Source organism: Pan paniscus, chromosome 8 (genome assembly GCF_029289425.2).
Source record: "Pan paniscus chromosome 8, NHGRI_mPanPan1-v2.0_pri, whole genome shotgun sequence".
In the NCBI taxonomy this organism is placed as follows: Eukaryota; Metazoa; Chordata; class Mammalia; order Primates; family Hominidae; genus Pan; species Pan paniscus.
The window spans coordinates 80,927,558-80,951,471 of record NC_073257.2 but is presented as its reverse complement, the minus strand read 5'-3'; the positions used below and the strand labels follow the sequence as shown (position 1 = coordinate 80,951,471).

The following is a 23,914-nucleotide window of genomic DNA, read 5'->3' as shown; positions in this document are numbered from 1 at the left end:
TAGGAGGTTCTCCAAGTGGGTTTGCTTAGACCAGCAATAGCAGCAGCAGCAGCACGTGGGAACTTGTTAGGAATGCAAATTCTTAGGCCCTAACCCAGACCTGGTGATTCAGACACATACTCGTTTGAGAACCTGCATTAGATTAGGCATAATGATCACATTCAGACCACCATTAATAAGGAGCTGACTCAGTACTTAAGTAGTACCCCACCCCTCTATACACACAAGAAAAACCAAGTGTATAATTTATGTCAAAAGTACTCTGGGACTCTAAACTTAATCTTCATTCATGTGTAAGCCTGAGGCTCGTTTTTTAACTAGTGAACACCAAACGCAGGTCAATATTATCCACAAGATGAATGATAAATAGGCAGTAACTCTATGTTCCAGTTTGCCTCCTGGTTATATCTGGTGTTATGACATAGTTATTCCTGGCACCTTTCTTTTCTCTCAAAAGGTTCCCAGTTTAGACAGTAAGTTATTGGCTACATGTTGGGAGGCAGAGGTGGAAGGATCACTAGATCTAGGTCAAGCCTGCCATGAGCCACTGCACTCTAGCTCGGGCAACAGAGCGAGACCCTGACAGCTCACTGCAGACTCCACCTCCGGAGATCCAGTGATCCTCCTGCCTCAGCATCCAGAGTAGCGCCTCAGCCACTGTGCCTGGCCCACCCATCCTATGAATAAAAGATAAAATAGAGGCTGGGTGCAATGGCTCACACCTATAATCTGTGCACTTTGGGAGGCTGAGGCAGGCAGACTGCTTGAGCTCAGGAGTTCCAGTAGCCTGGGCAATAAGGGGAAACCCCGTCTCTACCAAAAATAGAAAAATTAGACACGGGCCAGGTGCAGTGGCTCATGCCTGTAATTCTAGCAGTTGGGGAGTCCTAGGTGGGTGAATCACTTGAGCTCAGAGAGTTTGAGACCAGCCTGGGCAACATGGTGAAACCCTGTCTCTACTAAAATACAAAAACAATTAGCTAGGCATGGTGGCATGCACCTGTAATCCCAGCTACTCAGGAGGCTGAGGTGGAAGGATCACTTGAGCCCGGGAGATTGTGCCACCACACTCCAGCCTGGGTAACACAGCCAGATACTGTCTCCCCCCAAAATAATAATAATAATAATAATGATTAAAACAAGAGTAAATCACTCACAAATTTGGAGCTCTTTTCTTTTATAAAAAACAAAAATATTAAATAGGGCAGTAAACTATATTAATATTGAATCCTGAAAAATTCTCACCATTTCACTAAGCCTCATTTAACAAAAATAATTTGTGTTCTTACACAATATTTTTAACTCCAAAATAATCTGAACATAAAATTAGTGGGAAGAGGTCAGGCGCAGTGGCTCACACCTGTAATTCCCGCACTTTGGGAGGCAGAGGTGAGTGGATCACCTGAGTTCAGGAGCTCGCGAGCAGCCTGGCCAACATGATGAAACCCCATCTCTACTAAAAATACCAAATTAGCTGGGCGTGGTGGTGAGCGCCTGTAATCCCAGCTACTCAGGAGGCTGAGGCAGGAGAATCGCTTGAACCTGGGAGGCGGAGAGTGCAGTGAGCCGAGATTGCACTACTGCACTCCAGCCTGGGTGACAATAGCAAAACTCCGCCTCCAAAAAAAAAAAAAAATTAGTGGGAAGAATTAAAGTGGGCAAAATTTCCTTCCATAACCCATAGCACAGCAGCTGCATTGCAGTCAAACAAGGAAATGTGCTGTACCTTACAAGTCCTTTAGAAAAGCTTTTATGGTGCCTGTAATTACTGTGTACACTTTTTTTTTTTTCCTTGAGACGGAGTCTCTTTCTGTCGCCCAGGCTGGAGTGCAGTGGCACAATCTCGGCTCACTGGAACCTCCACCTCCCAGGTTCAAGTGATTCTCCTGCCTCAGCCTCCTGAGTAGCTGGGACTACAGGTGCGCACCACCATGCCCGGCTAATTTTTGTATTATTAGTAGAGACGGGGTTTCATCATATTGGCCAAGCTGGTCTCGAACTCCTGACCTCATGATCCGCCCGCCTTGGCCTCCCAAAGTGTTCGGATTACAGGCGTGAGCCACCGCGCCTAGGCTACTGTGTACATTTCAGTCTTTTGCCTAAAATCTCTACATGCTTCTGGTATGTGATGCCTGCTTTGATTCACAATCTATAGGATGTCACATCACTAGGAGAAAACTTACATAATTTCTGACAATGAAAACAACCTCAGATTATCTCAGACCCACAAAAAAATTCAAAGCCATGTCAGTGTTAACTTGTGGACTGCAAATGACTGATTAAAAATAAAGGGCATGCCGTGCTATCAAGAGGCTTCATCAAAAGAAGTAGGGAAGGAGTGTCCATTCTACTCTATGTTAACGTCAGAGTGCTCTGAAAGCCCTTCAGTATCACGTAAATCCCTAACAAAACATACAGTAACCATTGTAATATTTTTTGACAATTCTAGCCAGTATTTAGATCTACAGCTAAGGCTCTCAAGGGTCATTTCTCACCCAGATCAGAGAAACTCATGTGGCCTAGACCCAGCCATCCACTGAATGAATATACAATTATTTTCCTCTGGAATTGCCAACAATACCTATTTAGGTACCTTAAAAAAAAAAAAAGTAAGTTTTCTTGCTCTGTTGCCCAGGCTGGAGTGCAATGGCTTGATCTTGGATCACTGCAACCTCTGCCTCCTGGGATCAAGCCATTCTCCTGCCTCAGACTCCCAGGTAGCTGAGACTACAGGAATGCACCACCACACCCGGCTAATTTTTTTATGTATTTTTAGTAGAGACGGGGTTTCACCATGCTGGCCAGACTGGTCTTGAACTCCTGACCTCAAATGATCCGCCTGCCTTGGCCTCCCAAAGTGCTGGGATTACAAGCGTGAGCCACTGTGCCCGGCCAAAATCAATTTTTCTGTGTGCAACTTGCTTTTTTCCTTAGTCATCTCAATTTGTACTTCCAAAGATATTATTTTATAAATTTACCCCTAAGTAACAATGTGATTGAAAGGTTCAGTCTTTTTCTCTGTCATCCCAATTTTATTCTGATTTAAATTTATCTGGAGGAAAAAAAGTCTCACAAATGTACTTTATATAATGTTTCTTATTAACAATATACTCTTTTCAAGGAACTCTATCATTACTGTCTTTTACTATCATCACTGTCTTTTAGTTAAAAGTTTATCTTCAAGATTGTCCCTTGAAAAAAAAAAAAACACTTTGTGGGCCAGGCACGGTAGCTCACGCCTGTAACCCTAACATTTTGGGAGGCCATGATGGGTAGACCACTTGAGGCTGGGAGTTTCAAGACCAGCCTGGCCAACATGGCAAAACCCCATCTCTACTAAAAATACAAAAAACTTAGCCAGTGTGGTGGTGCATGCCTGTAATCCCAGCTACTCAGGACGCTGAGGCACCAGAATTGTTTGAAGTCGGGAGGTAAAGATTGCAGTGAGCCTAGATGGCACCACTGCACTCCAGGCTGGGAAACAGACACTTTATCTCAAAAAAAAAGAAAGAAGGAAAAAAACCATTTTCAACAACTGTTTCATCTCACCTTAAAGATGAAGGAAATATTTATATCATAATTATATAATAATTATAGATCAATCTCTAATCTGGTTTTGGAGAAGGTCAACAAGCCATATGACCACAAACAGTAACTTAAGACAAAAATTGGTCTAAAAGAATTTGAGGTATTGTAATCCATTTTTTAGTAATAGCCATGTGAATTCCATTTAGCGTAAGTCACATATAAATGGCACTTTACATTTTCATATTTATCTATTTGGAACACCTAGCCATTATTCTAACAAAATAAAATAAAACAAAATGAAATAAACTCTAGGCCGGGTGCAGTGGCTCACGCCTGTAATCCCAGCACTTTGGGAGACCAAGGTGGGTGGATCACCTGAGGTCAGGAGTTCGAGACCAGCCTAGCCAATGTGGTGAAACCTCATCCCTACTAAAAATACAAAATTAGCTGGACATGGTGGCAGACGTCTGTAATCCCAGCTACTTGAGAGGCTAAGGCAGGGGAATCGCTAGAACCCCGGAGGCAGAGGTTGCAGTGAGCTGAGATCAAGCCACTGCACTCCAGCCTGGGTGACAGAGCGAGACTCTGTTTCAAAACAAAACAAAATAAAACAAAAGTCTAATACACCATATATTTATATGACAGTGAAACATTCCAGTAATGGATTCCATTAAGTTTTCACTAGTAAAACTTGGAACACAAAATGTCATTTAACTTTACATTCCTTTAGAGCAGGGTTTCTGAAACTGGACACTATTGACATTTTTGGCTGGATAATTCCTTGTTGTAGAGGGCTATCCTCTGCAACAAAGGATGTTTAGTGATATCTTTGGCCTCTACCAACTAGATGCCAGCATCACCCACCCAGTTGTGACACCAAAAAAACCTCATTAGACACTGCCAAATGTCCTAAGGGATAAATTCACCCTCTGTTGAGAACCACTCATATTTACTACCGTTTTTATTCTACAGTTAAGTCACCTCAGGTATCCACTAAAATTCTGAAGGAAGTACACAGGTTAATTTAAAAAAATATCTTTAATTAAAGAAGACTTAATTTAAGGCATCATACTGACATCTACTGGCTTGGTACTAAACTGTACATTTGACATACACTGCATTTTTTTTTTAAACCCTCAAAATTAAAAGCAATATAGATGCTATTCTGGGAAAGTAGAAAAATTAATTGAAAGCAGTAACATTGACATCAGGACAACTAATATTATGTAAAGTCTAACCCATAAAGAACAATACTAGTTCTCTATTGCTTCTTTCTTTCTGATATACTGTCTTTCGGATAAACTGATTTTTTTTTTTTTTTTTTTTTTGAGATGGAGTTTCACTCTTGTCGCCCAGGCTGGAGTGTAGTTGCATGATCCTGAGTGACTGCAACCTCCGCCTCCTGGGTTCAAGCGATTCTCCTGCCTCAGCCTCCCAAGTAGCTGGGATTACAGGCACCCACCACCATGCCCAGCTAACTTTTATATTTTTAGTAGAGACCGGGTTTCACCACGTTGGCCAGGCTGGTCTCGAACTCCTAACCTCAGGTGATCCACCTGCCTCGGCCTCCCAAAGTGTTGGGATTACAGGCATGAGCCACCGTGCCCGGCCTGAACTGAATTTTTAATGAATGCTTTTGGAGACTGATCAAGAGGGGATTTTTTGGTGATGAGTAAAAAAACCAAAAAGTTTCAGAAAACTTGCAAAAATTAAGCATCATGCTATTTTATGATTTTGACTGAAATTTTAACAGATGAACTAAAAATTTTAAAACCTAATAATTCTATAAATTAAAAATTTCTAGGCATTTTAATAAAAGAAATTTGGTAATTAAATACTACAGTCAATTAAACTGATGAACTTTATTGGAGTTAAAACTATAACAAAGTTCATCCTAAAACACTTTGCAATGCAAAATTATTTCACTCAAGGAGTGTTTAATAATTTGAAGGCTAGGAATTACAAGCAATTTTCAAAAGCAGAAACTCACATTCATAAAACTTTATACATCATTTGAACTAAAAGACATTTATACTACTAAAATCAAACATGCATCACCTTCAAACATTCTTATATCATGATTTTTATATATTACATTATTTAACACCATTCCTCATCACTACATGGATTTTATCATACACTTGCACCATTCTCCTTGGATTTTTGATCTTTGTCCTCATTCTTTACATTATCCTATAAGACAATAGAGAAGGAAAAAATACATTTTATTAGATTATCTTAAATGTTACTTTGATTTTAGAGTACAATGGTATTCAGTTTGGTATACTTTTTTCTAGTGATAAAGAACAATAAATTAATTTTAGTATCTTAAAATTAATGGTGACGAAGCATTTACCTCAATTCTGCCCAAGAATAAATGGGGACTAAAAATGCAGTGAATGGGGCAGGTGTGGTGGCTCATGACTGTAATCTCAGCACTCTGAGAGGCCAAGATAGGTGGGCTGCTTAGCCCAGGAGTTGGAAACCAGCCTGGGAAAGATGGTGAAACCACGTCTCTATTTTTTTTTTTTTTTTGAGACAGAGTCTCGCAGTTTTTTTATATTTTTAGTAGAGACGGGGTTTTACCGTGGTCTCGATCTCCTGACTTCGTGATCTGCCCACCTCGGCCTCCGAAAGTGCTGAGATTACAGGCATGAGCCACCGCACCCGGTCTGAAACCCTGTCTCTAAAAAAAATATAAAAATTAGCTGGGTGTGCTGGAGCACACCTGTAGTACCAGCTAATCAGGAGGCTGAGGTGGGAGGATCACGTGAGCCTAGGAGGCAGAGGCTGCAGTGAGCCAAGATAGCACCACTAACAATCCAGCCTGGGCAAAAGTGCAAGACCCTGTCTCAAAAAAACAAAACAAAACAAAAAAAACACAGAGAAGTGAAGTGAATGGTTTAATTCAAATTTATACTCTGGATTAAAAAGAAATAAAAATGAAATTTGCTTCAAGAAGTCTGTATACTTAAATCATGTTGACATTCCAACTAAGTTTTAGAAAAACAACATCTTTTGGGAATCACTTTTTTTTTTTTTTTTTCAAGATGGGGTCTAGTTCTGTTGCCCAGGCTAGAGTGCAATGGTGCAATCTAGACTCACTGAAACCTCTGCTTCCCAGGTTCAAGTGATTCCCGTCTCAGCCTTCTGGGTAGCTAGGATTACAGGTGCCCGCCACCATGTCTGGCTAATTTTTTTGTATTTTTAGTAGACATGGGGTTTCACCATGTTGGCGAGGCTGGACTTGAACTCCTGACCTCAGGTGATCCGCCCGCATTGGCCTCCCAAAGTGTTGGGATTACAGGTGTGAGCCACTGTGCCCAGCCTGTGAATCACTTTTTACTAATCTCAGGAAGGTCAGAATGCTATCATTATTTGCTTTTAGAATAATCACTAAGAGCTTAATAACATTAAAATACATTAAAAACACCAGAGTTAGATTTTAAAAACTATGAAAATGTTAAAAGTACAAAATTTCTCACCTTCTTGAGAACAGTGTGGATTTCATCCATTACCGTAGATAAGTTTCTGATTGTCTTATTCAGTTGGTTTTCAAATTGTAAATTCATGTTTTCCGAAATCTTTAAGTTTTCTTGTAACTGACTAAGGTCCTTTTTAACTTCTCTGAGTTCACCAGAGAGGCTTTTGTTGGAATTCTCCAAATTTAATATGGTTTTTTCATCTTCATCTGTTTAAAAAAATCCAAAAATTAACATTTTACTTCCTAAAATTTCAAATTTAACTTTGAGGTTAAAATATTTAAGCTGTGAAAATAAAAAGCTGATAGAATTCCATAAAATGGCAATGTCTGTCAATTTCATTAGTCATAAAGCACACTGCAATATTCATTTATTTATGTATTTACTTTTGAGACTGAGTCTCACTCTGTTGCGCCAGCTTGAGCGAAGTGGCACGATCTTGGCTGGGATTACAGGCGCGTACCACCACACCCAGCTAATTTTTGTATTTTTAGAGACGGGGTTTCACCATGTTGGTCAGGCTGGTCTCGAACTCCTGACCTCAGACAATCTGCCTGCCTCGGCCTCCCAAAGTGCCAGGATTACAGGCGGGAGCCACCGTGCCTGGCCTGTTTCATTTAAATTTTTAACTTGTATTATTTCAAAACCTATGTTCTCTTTTTAGATGACTGTATAGATTAGAGAACACAGACTGGTAAAAACTAAGTAGAGGCCAGGTGCAGTGGCTCATGCCTGTAAACCCAGCACTTTGGGAGGCTGAGGTGGGCGGATCACGAGGTCAGGAGATCGAGACCATCCTAGCTAACATGGTGAAACCCTGTCTCTACTAAAAATACAAAAAATTAGCCAGGCGTGGTGACACGCACCTGTAGTCCCAGCTACATGGGAGGCTGAGGCAGGAGAATCGCTTGAACTTGGGAGGTGGAGGTTGCAATGAGCCGAGATAGCCCCACTGCACTCCAGCCTGGGTGACAGGGCAAAACTCTGTCTCAAAAAAAAAAAAAGTGGAACTAGAAGATGATTAAAAGGATGCAACAGTTAACAATGAACCTGAGAATACACAGGAAGACCTAAGATTCAGATAAAGCTAAGCAATGTTATAACCTGAACCAGAAATAATAAAAAGTAAAGGTCCTTGCAGAGCGTGGTGGCTCATGCCTGTAATCCCAACACTATAGGAGGCTGAGGTGGGTGATCCCTTGAGGTCAGGAGTTTGAGACCATCCTGGCCAACATGGTGAAACCCCGTTTCTACTAAAAATACAAAAAATAGCTGGGCATGGTGGCGCATGCCTGTAATCCCAGCTACTTGGGAGACTGTGGTGGGAGAATCACTTGGATGCGGGAGGCAGTGGTTGCAGTAAGTTGAGATTGTGCCACTGCACTCCACCTGGGTAACGGAGTGAGACCCTGTCTTAAAAACAAATAAATAATAAAAAAATTTTAAAAAGTTCCTTATGTACTTCGACGAAAATATCTGGTATGCATATGCAAATGTGTACACAGGTACGTATATGTGTATGTACACACATACACATATACGTGTCCCAGCAGGGTGCTGAAAGTATTAACATATTCAGTGCTGACCCTTACCTGTTTTTTCTTCTAGTAACTGCAGCTTCTGTTCTACCTCAGCTCTTACTTTTTCGCTCTTTTCCAATTTTTGCAAGAGGCTTCCTACATCTACCATTGCACCATTGTACACAATGAGGCCAACATTTTCTTCCATATCCTTTGATTCCTGCTTTACTGTTGGTGTTGGAAGTAATAATCTGTTTCCTATAAAATACACCATATTTTAGTAAGTTATTTTTCTTCTTTAATTACTAGTATATTTATTAAAAAGCAAAATCTTAATATTGCTCAGACCTAGCATATCTTCCTGCAATGACTCAGACTCTTCATGGTTCTCTTCATCTTTTGAGGTGTCTGTTAATTTCCGGTAAAAGCAAGATTCACGGAGCACTACTTTATTAAGAAGCTTCTTTACCTGTTATGCATGCAAGTAAACAAAATACAGAGATGAAAATACATTTCTTGATTCTCTTAGAAAAACTATGATATAATTTTCACTTTCTTTTGAGAGTCTTGCTCTTGTCGCCCAAACTGGAGTGCAGTGGTGTGATCTTGACTCACTACAACCTCCACTTCCCAGGTTCAAGCGATTCTCCTACCTCAGCCTCCAGAGTAGCTGGTATTACAGGCACCCGCCGTCATGCCTGGCCAATTTTTGTATTTTTGGAGAGACGGGGTTTCACCATGTTAGCCAGGCTGGTCTTGAACTCCTGACCTCAGGTGATCCACCCTCCTCCGCCTCCCAAAGTGCTGGGATTACAGGTGTGAGCCACTATGCCCAGCTGTAATTTTCACTTATGATAGAAATCCATGGAATTGAGTAAGATCCAAGTTACTTTTGAAAAAAAAAAAACTTCATTGTTAAAAAGTATAACATTGATAAAAATTTATGCACAGGGATGATTTATTACAGCATAGTTGGTAAATCCAATAAATGAAAACCACCAGCAATGGAGACTAGGTAGGTAAATTATGGTACATCTGTATAATGGGTACTGTGCAGCTATAAAAAGAATGAGGCAGGTCTCTATTTTCATGGTGAATGTATCTATAGAATACTGTGGAATGAAAAAAAAAAAGCCAGTCAAAACGTACAGAATAATTCCACGTTTTGTTTATAAAAATGGAACTGAGCTGCTTACAAAAAGATCTAGAATTTTATATATTGTAGTCCTAAGGAGTAGAAACAGAGGGAGAGGGAGAAGGGAAGTGTTTTACAACTGGCTTGTGTTATATGGCTTTATTTTTATTTTTTGAGACGGAGTCTCACTCTGTCACCCAGGCTGGAGTGCAGTGGCGTGATCTTGGCTCATTGCAACTTCCGCCTCCTGGGTTCAAGAGATTCTCCTGTCTCAGCTTCCCGAGTAGCTGGGATTACAGGTGTGTGCCACCACACCCAGCTAATTTTTGCATTTTTAGTAGAGACGGAGCTACGCCATGTTGGCCAAGCTGGTCTTAAACTCCTGGCCTCAACTGATCTGCCCGCCTCAGCCTCCCAACCTGCTGGGATTATAGGCATGAGCCACCACGCCTGGCCCTTATATTGCTTTAATATATCAAAAAGTCAACAGAGGTTCTATTAACTTTTCACTGGAAAAGGTAACTTTTAAAAAATGTTTTCCTTTTAAATATTCACAAGATAGATTACCTGAGCCCGAGAAAGATGTAGTCCAAGAGTATAAAGTATTTCTTCCAAATCCTTTTCAAGAAGGTAACCACAATGACTTTGATCAAAATAAACAAAAGCCATTAACAGATCTCTGTTAATTGTGATCATTTGAGTCTTTTCTTTTTCCTAAGAAAATGGAGAAGTAGAAAACATAGTATTCAAATTTCAAATTTTTTACCCCCAAAAAGTGAGAAACAGAGACTGTGCATAAGATAGCAATAATCTAATAAGATATTTGCCTCATCCTAGCTAAAATGAGTTTATCTGGTATACGAATATGAGAGAAAGGAATCAGACATACTAGTTATCTGACATAGCCACAAAAAAACAACTGACAGAATTTTACTTAGTGGTAATATAGATGTATAAGGACTAATAAACTTCACAACTGTGTTATGTTTAGATGATGTAAGATATCACCATATTATAAAGAATACCATATTCAATAAACACCTTATCTTTAGAGGGCCTCTCCTTGCAGTATCTGTTGATATCTCTTTTGTCATCTCGTTTGGTCATTTCTTCCTCATCCCTATCTGTAAAATAAATATAACAGTGGCAAAAAAGTCATTAATACACATACTTTCAAGTGGGCACAGTGGCACGACTGTTATCCCAGCTACTCAGGAGGGCCAGGCGTTCGAGGGTGTAGTGAGCTATGACTATACCACTGCACTCCAGTCTGGGTGACAGATCAAGACCCTGTCTTTTAAACAACAACAACAAAAACATAAAGAGAAAACCTTATGCTAAAACATACATGAACCTTGATAACAGGCTAAGTAAAAGAAGCCAGTCACAAAAAAATCACTTATCATGTTATTCCATTTATAAGAAATGTCCAGAGTATCTACAGAAACAAAAAGCAGACTAATGGTTGCCTAGGACTGAAGAGGTTCAGGGAAGATGGGGAATGGCTGCTAATCAATCTCTTTTGGGTTCTTGGTATGAGGGTGATAAAAATGTTCTAAAGTTAATTGTGGTGATGGTTGTACAACTCTGAATATATTAAAAACCACCGACTTGCATACAGGCACAACTTGGGAGTTACTGAAGGCTCTGGTTCCAGACCACCCCAATAAAGCAAGTACTGCAATAAAGCTAGTCAAACAAATTTTTTGGTTTTCCAGTAGATAAGTTATGTTTACAGCCAGGTACAGTGGCTCATGCCTGTAATCCCAGCACTTTGGGAGGCTGAGGCAGGTGGATCGCTTGAGCTCAGGAGTTTTAAACCAGCCAGTGCAACATGGCAAAACTCCATCTCTACAAAAAAATACAAAAATTAGCCAGGCATGGTAGCACACGCCTGTAGTCCCAGTTGCGCAGAGGGCTGAGATGGGAGAATCACTTGAGCCTGGGATGGTGAAGCTTCAGTGATCCATGTTCATGCTACTGCACTCCGGCCTGGATAACAAAGCGAGACCCTGTCTCAAAAAAAGAAAAAAGTTATAGGGCCGAGCGCGGTGGCTCACGCCTGTAATCCCAGCACTTTGGGAGGCCGAGGCGGGCGGATCACGAGGTCAGGAGATCGAGACCATCCTGGCTAACACGGTGAAATCCCGTCTCTACTAAAAATACAAAAAATTAGCCTGGCATGGTGGCCGGCGTCTGTAGTCCCAGCTACTCGGGAGGCTGAGACAGGAGAATGGCATGAACCCGGGAGGTAGAGCTTGCAGTGAGCCGAGATTGTGACACTGCACTCCAGCTGGGGTGACAGAGCGAGACTCCATCTCAAAAAAAAAAAAAAAAAGTTATGTTCACACTATAATCAAGTGTGCAATAGCATTATGCCTAAAAAAAAGTACATATATTAAAAGATACTTTATTTCTAAAAACACTAACAATCACCTGAGCCTTTGGCAAGCAGTAATCCTTTTGCTGGTAAAGGATCTTGCCTTAGCCTGGGCAACATGATGAGACCTGGTCTCTTTAAAAATAATTTAAAAAATGAGTCAGACTAAGTAGCGCATGCCTGTGGTTCCAGCTACTTGGGAGGCAGATGTGGGAGGATCACTTGGGTCCCAGAGCTTGAGGCTGCAATGAGACGTGACTGCACCTCTGCACTCAGCCTGGGTGAAAAGTGAGACCCTATGTGATGCTGTTTGATAGCATCTGACCCACAGAATAACCTCTTTTAAAATTATAGTCAATCGCCGGGCATGGTGGGTCATGCCTGTAATCCTAGCACTTTGGCAGCCCGAGGCAGGTGGATCACTTAAGGTCAGGAGTTTGAGACCAGCCTGGCCAACATGGTGAAACCCCATCTCTAAAAACACAAAAATAAGTGGGGTGTGGTGGCGTGTGCCTGTAGTCCCAGATACTCAGGAGGCTGAGGCTGGAGAATTGTGTGAACCCGGGAGGCAGAGGTTGCAGTGAGCCGAGATCACGCCACTGCACTCCATCCTGGGCGACAGAGCAAGACTCCATCTCATAAATAAAGAAATATATAAATAGAGTCAATCCCCTCCAATCCTGCCACTGCTTAATTAAGTTTACATAATATTCTAAATCCTTTGTTATTTCAACAATGTTAACAGCATCTTCACAGAAGCAGATTGCATCTCAAAAAAACACTGTCTTTGCTCATCCATAAGAAGCAAACAATCGGCTGGGCGCGGTGGCTCACGCCTATAATCCCAGCACTTTGGGAGGCCAAGGTGGGTGGATCACGAGGTCAGGAGATCGAGACCATCCTCGCTAACATGGTGAAACCCCGTCTCTACTAAAAATACATAAAAAAAAATTTGCCAGGCGTCATGGCGGCCGCCTGTAGTCCCAACTACTCAGGAGGCTGAGGCAGGAGAATGGCATGAACCTGGGAGGCGGAGCTTGCAGTGAGCCGAGATCGCGCCACTGCACTCTAGCCTGGGCAACAGAGCAAGACTCCATCTTCAAAAAATAAAAAATAAAAATAAATAAGTAAAAAATATTTAGCTGGGCATGGTGGCTCACGCCTGTAATCCCAGCTACTTGGGAGGATGAGGTGGGAGATAACTTGAGGCCAGGAGGTCCAAGGCTGGATTGAGCCATGATCACGCCACTGCATTCCAGCCTGCATGACAGAGTGAAACCCTGTCTCAAAAAAAAAAAAGAGTAAAGTGAAATTACTCTTTGATCCAAGGGCTGCAGAATAGATGTTGCAGCCATGAAACATTAATCTCCTTGTACATCTCCATCAGAGCTCTGGGTGACTAGGTGTAGTGTCAGTGAGAAGTAATATTTTGAAAAGAATCTTTTTTTCTGAGCAGATCTCAACAGTGGGCTTAAAATATTTAGTAAAAACATCGGTTACATGATAAAGGAGTAAAAAAAAATTCAGTAAAGCATTGCTGTAAACAATTGTCATTCTCACTTTGTTGTTCAATTTCTAGGGCACAGGTACGGTAGGTTTAGCATAATTTTTAAGGGGCTTAAGATTTTTGGAATGGTAAATGAGTACTGGCTTCAGCTTAAAGTCACAAGCTGCATTAGCCCTAACAAGAGAGTCAACTTGTCCTTTGAAGCCAGGCACTGACTGCTCTTCTCTAGCTGTGAAAGTCTTAAGATGGCATCTTCAGCCGATGGAAGAAGGCTGTTTTGTCTCCATTGAAAATTTACTTAGCATAGCCATTTTCATCAATTATCTTAGCTTCTACATAAGCACTTGCTGTTTGAATGTGCCTTTTTTTTTACCCGCCCCCAAGAGGCAGGGTCTTGCTCTGTTAACCAGGCTTGAGTGCAGTGGCGTAATCATAGCTCACTGCAGCCTTAAATGCCTGGGCTCAAGCAATCCTCCCACCTCAGCAACTACCTTGTACTTTTACCTTATGGAGATGGTTGCTTTCCTTAAACCTCATGAATCCACCACTGACAGCCTCAAACTTTTTTCTATAGCTTCTTCATCTTTCTTAGCCTTTATAGAATTGAAGAGAGTTAGGGCCTTGTTCAGAATTAGGTTTTGCCTTAAGGGAATGTTGTGGCTGGTGTGACCTTCTATTCTGACCCCTAAAACTCTCTCCTTATAGCAATAAAGCTGTTTCATTTCCTTACCATTTGCATGTTCATTGGAGTAGCACTTTTAATTTCCTTCAATAACTTTTCCTTTGCATTCACAACATGGCTAACTGATGCAAAAAAAAAAACTAGCTTTTGGCCTATCTCAACTTTCAACATGCCTTCTTCACTCACTTTAACAATTTTTAGGTTTCACTTGAACGCTCCAAGGCCATTTTGGGTTTTTTCTTTGTTATTATGATTATTATTTTTGAGACAGAGTGTTGCCCCGTAGCCCAGGCTGGAGTACAGTGGCACAATCATGACTCACTGCAACCTCAACCTCTTGGGCTCAACAGATCCTCCTACCTCAGCCTCTAAAAGTATCTGGGACCACAGGGGCATGTAACCACACCAATTTTATTTTTTTTTGTAGAGATGGGGTATCACTATGTTGCAGATGCTGGTCTTTCCTCCTAGCCTCAAGTGATCCCACCTCTTTATCCTCCCAAAGTACTGGTATTACAAGTCATGAACCACTGAGCCCAGCCTAATTATTAATTGGCCTAATTTCTTTTTTCTTTGGAGACGGAGTCTTGCTTTGTCGCCCAGGCTGGAGTGTAGTGGCATGATCTCAGCTCACCGCAACCTACATCCTGGGTTCAAGCGATTCTCCTGCCTCAGCCACCCGAGTAGCTGGGATTACAGGTGCCCGCCACCACGCCCGGCTAATTTTTGTATTTTTAGTAGAGACAGAGTTTTACCATGTTGGCAATGCTGGTTTCAAACTCCTGATCTCAGGTGATCTGCCCACCTCGGCCTCCCAAAGTGCCGGGATTACAGGTATGAGCCACCGCACCTGTAATTGGTCTAATTTCTTTTCTTTTTTTTTGGAGACAGAGTCTCACTCTGTCACCCAGGCTGGAGTGCAGTGGCGTGATCTCAGGTCATTGCAACCTCTGCCTCTCTGGTTCAAACGATTCTCATGCCCCCAGCCTCCCGAGTAGCTGCTATTACAAGTGTACACCACCACACCTGGCTATTTTGTGTATTTTTAGTAGAGACAGGGTTTCGCCATGTTGGCCAGGCTGGTTTCAAACTCCTGACCTCAAATGATCCACCCGCCTCAGCCTCCCAAAGTGCTGGGATTACAAGCATGAGCCACCGTGCGTGGCACAATTGGCCTAATTTCAATATTTTGTCTCAGGGAATAGGGAGGCCCAATAAGAGGGACAGAGATAGGGGAATGGCAGGTTGATAGAGTGATCAGAACACAAACAATATTTATAATTAAGCTCGTCATCTTCTATGGGCACAATTCAAGGTGCACCAAAACATGTATAATAGTATTATCAAAGATCACTGATCACAGATCACCAAAACAGACATAGTAATAATGAAAAAGCTGGAAATACTGTAAGAATTACCAAAATGTGAAAGAAAGTCAAAGTGGCACATGCTGTTGGAAAAGCGGTGCTGACAGGCTTGCTTGGCATAAGGCACTATCTTTGGCGCACAATAAAGTGCAGTGCAAAAAAAAAAAGCATGCCTATAAAGTGTCTACTTCTATGGTATGTGAATTACATTTCAATAAAGGTGTTATTAAATAAAAAATTAAGCAAATGTTCTAATGGCTGGGTGTGGTGGTTCATACCTGTCATCACATCACTTTGGGAGGGAAGCAGGAAGATGGCTTAAGGCCAGGAGTTTGAGATCAGCTTGGGCATCATAGTGAGAACCACATCTCTATAAAAAATTTAAAAATTAGCCAGGTGTGGTGGTGCACACCTGTAGTCCTAGCTACTCAGGGAACTAAAGTGAGAGAATCACATGAGCTAAAGTGAGAGAATCACATGAACCAGGAGTTCAACACAGCAGTGAGCCATGAGCGTGCTACTGCCCAGCCTGGGCAACAGAGTAAGACTCTGTCTTGAAAAAGAAAGAATGAGAGGGAACTTCTCCTTGGAACCTAGTCATTTACTTATTTTTGATGATCGAAAAATACAATATAATCCACATTATTTGGGTATTTATCTTGAGAGCTGTCACTTTCAAAACTGTCTCATCCGAAACTTGTATTTTTGAAATAACTTTTGAAATATTCAAGTAGTATTCATCACAGAAAATAAATAAATCCCACCACACAAAATGAGAGTAGTGATCATGTCCTATTTTTTCCCCATATATACACACTTATCAACATTAGATTTATTTATAGAACATGCTATCTACAAAAACCCTTTAAAAATCTTTTTCCATGTCACTACACTTCTCCAAGTTTTCTTCAATGGGTGCACAGAATTTTAACTGCATGACTATATTACCAAAGTACAATTTAATAATTCTCTATTCCTATTCAGATTGATTCCATAGTTTTGTTTTATAATAAATTATGGAATGATCACTCATGTTGATATTTTAAAGGATATGGCTAATTCACATTTCCAAATTTCTGTTCAGAAAAGGTATAACAATGTATAGTCCCAAAGAAGAGTGATGAAAGTGTAACTCCTTTTACCCTTGTTAAACTGTGTTATCTTTCATTTAAAAATTTAATTTTCATTAACTTGATAAGAAAAAGATAGGCCGGATGCGGTGGCTCACGCCCGTAATCCCAGCACTTTGGGAGGCTGAGGTGGGCAGATCACCTGAGGTCAGGAGTTCGAGACCAGCCTGGCCAACATAATGAAACCCTGTCTCTACTAAAAATACAAAAATTAACCGGGCATGGTGGTGCATGTGTGTACTAAGCTACTCAGGAAGCTGAGGGCACTAGAATCGCTTGAACCTGGGAAACAGGGGTTGTAGTGAGCCAAGATCACATGACGACACTCCAGGCTGGGCGACAGAGCAAAACTCTGTCTCAAAAAAGAAAAAAGTATCTTATTGTTATCTGCTCTCCTAATTACTAACAAAATTCAACACCATTTAATACATTTACTGATACTGTATTTTCATGTTATAATTCTGCTTTTGTATTGTAAGAAGTGTAGTCTCAGCCAGGCGCAGTGGCTCACGCCTGTAATCCCAGCACTCTGAGAGGCCGAGGCAGGCGGATCACAAGGTCAGAAGTTCAAAACCAGCCTGGCCAATATGATGAAACCCCATCTCTAATAAAAATACAAAAAAATTAGCCAGGCATGGGCCTGTGATCCCAGCTACTCAGGAGGCTGAGACAGAAGAATTGCTTGAATCCGGGAGGCGGAGGTTGGAGTGAGCTGAGATCGCACCAGCGCACTCCAGCCTGGCGACAGAGCGAGACTCCGTCTCAAAAAACAAACAAAAAAAGAGTAGTCTCCAGGAAACTTAACAGGATCATGAGATATAAAATATGAAAAAAAGTGGTAAAACAGAAGCAAGCAGCAATTGGAAACTCCAGGGAAACAAACAAAAAACAACTATAATCCTATCAACATATATTTGGAGCCTATTTAATTATTTAGACTGTTCCAGGAACTTGGAATATATATTAACAAAGAACACAGATAAAAATCTCTTTTTCTTACATAACAGCTTTTATTCAAGTGTAGGGGTAGAGGGAGACAGGCAATGAGCAAAATAAAGAGTATGTAATAAAATAGGTCATAAATTCTCTGGAAAAAAAAATAGGAGAGGATAAGAGACCAGAAATGTGCAGTAAGGGAGGGCAGGGGATTGCAATTTTAAATAAAGCAGGGTGCACAGCAGGCTTCACTGACAAAGTGATACTTGAACAGACTTCATATATGAGAAATTAAGGAAGGTGGATCTCCAGGAAAGACCCTGCTAGCAGAAAGAACTGCCAATGTAAATCTCCTAACATAGAAGCATATGTGACGGGTCCACTCTTCTCAATAAGAGGGGTTAAGAGATGTAACTGGAGACATGACGTGGTAGAGTCTTGTAAGTCATTGTGAGCACTAGCTTTTTCTTTTCTTTTGAGATGGAGTCTTGCTTTGTCACCCAGGCTGGAACGTAGTGGCACAATCTCGGCTCACTGCAACCTCTGCCACCCAGGTTCAAGTGATTCTCCTGCCTCAGCCTCCTGAGTATCTGGGATAACAGGCATGTACCACCACGCCCAGCTAATTTTGTATTTTTAGCAGAAGGGGTTTCACCATGTTGGTCAGGCTAGTCTCGAACTCCTGACCTTGTGATCCGCCTGCCTTGGCCTCCCAAAGTACTGGGATTACAGGCACGAGCCACCGCACCCGGCCTTCTTTTGAGACAGGGTCTTGCTTTATTGTCAAGGCTGGAGTGCAGTGGTGTGATCATCGCTCACTGCAACCTCTGCCTCCTGGGCTCAAGTGATCCTACCAGCTCAGACTCCTGAGTAGCTGGGATTACAGGCATGCACCACCAAGCCCGGATACATTTTTTATTTTCTGTAGAGACAGGGTGTCGTCATGTTGCTCAGATTGGTCTTGAACTCCTGAGCTCAAGTGATCTGAACAGTGGCTTTTTTTTTTTTTTTGAGACGGAGTCTTGCTCTGTCACCCAGGCTGGAGTGCAGTGGTGCAATCTCAGCTCACTGCAACCTCCACCTTCTGTGTTCAAGTGATTCTCACGCCTCAGCCTCTTGAGCAGCTGGGATTACAGGTGCACGCCACCATGCCCAGCTAATTTTTTGTATTTTTAGTAAAGACAGGGTTTCACCATATTGGCCAGTCTAGTCTGGGACTCCTGGCCTCAAATTATCCACCCGCCTCGGCCTCCCACAAAGTGCTGAGATTACAGGCGTGAGCCACCATGCCCAGCCTGAAGAGTGGCTTCTTCTATGAAGTAAAAATGATGGGGATACACTGGAAGAATTTGAACAAATGAAATAAATTCTAAATTTTGCGAAGATCATTCTGGCAATTGTATTGAGAAACTTTACTGTAGAGGGGAGGAAACACGCAAACAGGTTAGGGGTCTATTAATATAATCTAGGCAAGAGATAATGTGGCTTGGATTATAGTCAAATTAGTGGAATTCGTAAGAAGTGGACTGATTCTGGATAAGTTATGAAAACAGAGCAAATATAACTTCCTGATAGATCGGAAGTAGGGTACTGCAGAAAGAAAGGAGTCAAGGATGACTCCTGGGTTTTAGTCTCAACAACTGGAAAGATGGAATTGTCATTAAATGAGATGGTTGGCAAAGGCTAAGGTTGTAGGATTTGTGTATGTTTTCTTTCTGGTGAAGGGGTTAGCAGGAATTTAGTTTCAGATATATTGATTTTGAAATGCCAGATAACTAAGTGGAGGTGTCAAGTAGACAGTTCAATATGAGAGACTGGGAGAGAAGTCTGATATGAGATAGAAATTTGAGGCTTCGCACATCCTTGTAATCCCAGCACTTTTGGGAGGCCAAGGCAGAGGACTGCTTGAAGCCAAGGAGGTCAAGACCAGCCTGGGCAACATACTGAGACCCCATCTCTACAAAAAATTAAACAGCTGGGTGCAATGGTATGCACCTGTAGTCCCAGCCACTCAGGAAGCTGAGGAGGAGGACTGCTTAAGCCTAGAAGCTTCAGGCTGCAGTGAGCTATGACCATACCACTCCAGCCTGGGTGACAGACCTTATCTTTTTCTTTTTACAGATGGAGATTTGCTATTGCTGCCCAGGCTGGAGAGCAATGGCGTGATCTCGGTTCACTGCAACCTCCGCCTCCCAAGTAGCTGGGATTACAGGCATCCGCCACCACGCCCAGCTAATTTTTTGTATTTTTACTAGAGATGGGGTTTTCAATATGTTGGCTAGGCTGGTCTCGAACTCCTGACCTCAGGTGATCCACCCACCTTGGCCTCCCAAAGTGCTGGGATTACAGGTGTGAGCCACTGTGCCCAGTCCAACCCTATCTCTTAAAAAGAAAAAAAGAAAAAGAAAATTAGAAATCTGAGAATTAACAGTATATAGACAGCATTTAAAGCTAGGAGAATGGATGAAACCAACATTAAAGGAGTGAAAGGAAAAAATAAACTAAGGCTGGGCTGGGGTCAGTGGCTCACGCCTATAAACCCAGCACTTTGGGAGGCTGAGGCGGGTAAATCATGAGGTCAGGAGATCAAGACCATCCTGGCCAACATGGTGAAACCCCATCTCTACTAAAAATACAAAAATTAGGCTGGGTGCAGTGGCCCATGTCTGTAACTCTAGCACTTTGGGAGGCCAAGACGGGAGGACCACCTGGTCAGGAGTTCGAGACCAGTCTGGCCAACATGGTAAAACCCCGTATCTACTATAAATACAAAAATTAGTAGGGTGTGGTGCCACAGGCCTGTAATCCCAGCTACTTGGGAGGCTGAGGCAGGAGAATTGCTTGAAACTGGGAGATGGAGGTTGCAGTGAGCTGAGATTGCGCCACTGCACTCCAGCCTGGGCAACAGAGTGAGACTCCATCTCAAAAAAAAAAAAAAAAAAGAAAAGAAAAATTAGCTGGGCGTGGTGGCACATGTCTGTAGTCCCAGCTACTCGGAAGGCTGAGGCAGGAAAATCGCTTGAACCCGGGAGGCAGAGGTTGCAGTGAGCCGAGATCGTGCCACCGCACTCCCGCCTGGTGACAGAGCCACACTCTGTCTCAAAAAACAAAAAACAAAAAAAAGAAAATGAGGCTGACGGCTGGAACACTAACAAAATAATGAGAATACTATTTAATGATTCAACTAAAGCAGCAGTAAAATAATACTCTGCGTACAAGGGAGAGAAAATGGGGGCCGGGCGCGGTGGCTCACGCCTGTAATCCCAGCACTTCGGGAGGCCGAGGTGGGCGGATCACGAGGTCAGGAGATCGAGACCATCCTGGCTAACACGGTGAAACCCCGTCTCTACTAAAAATACAAAAAATTAGCCGGGCGTGATGGCGGGCGCCTGTAGTCCCAGCTACTTGGGAGGCTGAGGCAGGAGAATGGCGTGAACCCGGGAGGTGGAGCTTGCAGTGAGCCGAGATCGCGCCACTGCACTCCAGCCTGGGCGACAGAGCGAGACTCCGTCTCAAAAAAAAAAAAAAAAAAAAGAAAATGGGGCTGTAAAAAGGGCTTAAGTCTTCATTAAGTAAAGCAAGTAATGAAGATAAACACTGCTGTATGAATATTATGTCACTGCTAATGAGTTACTATATTAAAGCAAATAAGAGGAGATATTACATAGTATTAATAGATGCTATTACGACCTTATTTTCTTAGGTGTGATTATGGATTTGTGGTTATTTCAGAGCATGTTTTTTCCTTAGGCAAACTGAAGAATTCATATGTTAAATTGGGTTACAAAAACAAAACAAGACAAATATTAACACTTATTGAATCAAAGTTGATGGATACACAGGTGTTCACTGCACTATCCACTTTTTGATCTTTTCAATTTTTTCATTAAACAATATTAAAAACTGATATGGTAGAGAGAAGAAAATGTAGAGGCAAACAAAAAATACCGTAAGTAAAAGTAATTGCCAGAGACACAAACTGTAAAAAAAACCAAAAAGAACTTATAATTTTCTATATCAGAAAAATATAATTTTTTAAAAAGCCACAAATCTACCTAGAAAAGAACAGGTAAGGTATTCAGAGGCACTTTTGAGGTATTTGATCGTTGATGTCTATGGTCAGAGCATCTACTGTACAGTATTTTAAATGTCACCACATGGTAACAAAGTCTGTCTTATAAAACTTAGGCGAAAGGTATATGGGTGTTTATTACTATTAGCCTTTAAACTCTATATGTACTCTTTTGCATTATGATAGTCTTTGTTAAACAAAATGCCCAAATTAGTTTTTTTTTTTTTTGAGATGGAGTTTCCCTCAGTTGCCATGGCTAGAGTGCAATGGCACAATCTGGGCTTGCTGCAACCTCTGCCTCCCGAGTTCAAGCCATTCTCCTGCCTCAGCCTCCCCAGAAGCTGGGATTACAGGCGCGTGCCCGGCTAATTTTTTGTATTTTTAGTAGAGATGGAGTTTCACCATGTTGACCAGGCTGGACTTGAACCCCTGACCTCAGGTGATCCACCCGCCTTGACCTCCCAAAGTGCTGAGATTACAGGCATGAGCCAGCACGCCCAGCCCCAAATTAGTTTTCTAAAGAATATATTTAGAACACGTATGTAGCTCACGCCTATAATCCCTGCATTTTGGGAAGCTGATGTGGGCAGATTCCTTGAACTCAGTAGTTCAAGACCAGCCTGGGCAACAGAGTGAGACCCCGTGCCTATAAAAAATTTAAAAATTAGGCCGGGCACAGTGGCTCAGGCCTGTAATCCCAGCACTTTGGGAGGCCGAGGTAGGTGGATCACCTGATGTGGGGAGTTTGAGACCAGCCTGACCAACATGGAGAAAGCCCATCTCTACCAAAAATACAAAATTAGCCGGGTGTGGTGGCGCATGCCTGTAATCCCAGCTACTTGGGAGGCTGAGGCAGGAGAATCGCTTGAACCCGGGAGGCGGAGGTTGCGGTGAGCCGAGATAATGCCATTGCACTCCAGCCTGGGCAACAAAGCGAGACTCCATCTGAAAAAAAAAAAAAATTTAAAAATTAGCCAGGAATGGTGGCAAGCACCTGTAGTCCCAGTTACTCCAGGGACTGAGGTGAGAGGATCATACTGAGCCTGGCAGGCTGAGGCTGCAGTGAGCTGTAAGCATGCCACAGTACTCCAGCCTGGGTAATACAGTGAGAACCCTGTCTCAATTAAAAACATAAAAAATTAGTATATGAAACATCAGGGACTATTATACATTTTTTTTTTTTTTTGAGACAGGGTCTCACTCTATTGCCCAGACTGGAGTGCAATGGCACGATCTTGGCTCACCACAACCTCCGCCTCCCATGCTCAAGTGATTCTCCTGCCTCAGCCTCCAGAGTATACCTGGGATTATAGGCACGCGCCACTACCGCCTGGCTAATTTTTGTATTTTTAGTAGAAATGGGGTTTCACCATGTTGGCAAGGCTGGACTTGAACTCCTGACCTCAAATGATCCACCTGCCTTGGCCTCCCAAAGTGCTGGGATTACAGGTGTGAGCCCCCGTGCCTGTCCTATTATATAGCTTTTATGGCACAGCTTAGGCACCATGTTCAGGGAAATTTGTTCCGTCAAATTGAGTATTAATTATATATGAGACACAGGATAATCAGTAATAAACATGTCTTAAAACAATCTTCTCACCTAAAAATCAGAAAAACTTTCTCACTGAAGAGTATATTACTCTTTCTAAAGAAAAAAATGTTAAAAGTATAGATTTCAGTGATACAATGTCACCAAACAAAAAATGTATTCTTAACTCTAAGAAATAATAAATAAATTTCAATCATACCATCTTCTTCATCCTCAGCTTCTTCTGCTTCCATAGGGTCATATTCATCTTGATTGTTATCTTCTTCAGTTTCATCATCATCTTTAGAATCATCTTTTCTTTTATCTTCTTTCTATAATTTAAAATGCCTTTATTATTTATTTACTTATTTTTTAGAAGACAGGGTTTTGCCATATTGCCCACGCTGGTCTCCAACCCCTGGGCTCTAGCGATCCACTGGCCTGGGTCTTCTGAAGGGCTAGGATTATAGGCGTGAGCCACCACAGCCAGTAGTTATATTATTATTATATTATCATAACAATTATTATATATTATTACATATATATATATATATATATATATTTTTTTTTTTTTGAGATGGAGTCTGGCTCTGTCGCCCAGACTGGAGTGCAGTGGCACAATTTCCCTTCACTGCAACCTCCACCTC

General features: G+C 41.9%; 1 protein-coding gene across 10 annotated transcripts in view; it reads right to left on the bottom strand.

Moving 5' to 3' along the window:
* Positions 1 to 5,375: 5,375 nt before the first annotated feature.
* Positions 5,376 to 23,914, bottom strand: part of CCAR1 (cell division cycle and apoptosis regulator 1) — a 73,204-nt gene continuing 54,665 nt past the window's right edge. For all 10 annotated transcript variants that reach the window (XM_063607710.1, XM_034930688.3, XM_034930690.3 and 7 more), the window contains 7 exons: positions 23,488 to 23,599; positions 10,707 to 10,789; positions 10,233 to 10,379; positions 8,879 to 8,999; positions 8,603 to 8,788; positions 7,014 to 7,219; positions 5,376 to 5,721 (listed from right to left, as the gene is read on the bottom strand). In XM_063607710.1, coding sequence (XP_063463780.1) covers positions 5,662 to 5,721; positions 7,014 to 7,219; positions 8,603 to 8,788; positions 8,879 to 8,999; positions 10,233 to 10,379; positions 10,707 to 10,789; positions 23,488 to 23,599 — 915 coding nt within the window. In that variant the 3' untranslated portion in view covers positions 5,376 to 5,661. The remainder of the gene's footprint in view (positions 5,722 to 7,013; positions 7,220 to 8,602; positions 8,789 to 8,878; positions 9,000 to 10,232; positions 10,380 to 10,706; positions 10,790 to 23,487; positions 23,600 to 23,914) is intronic.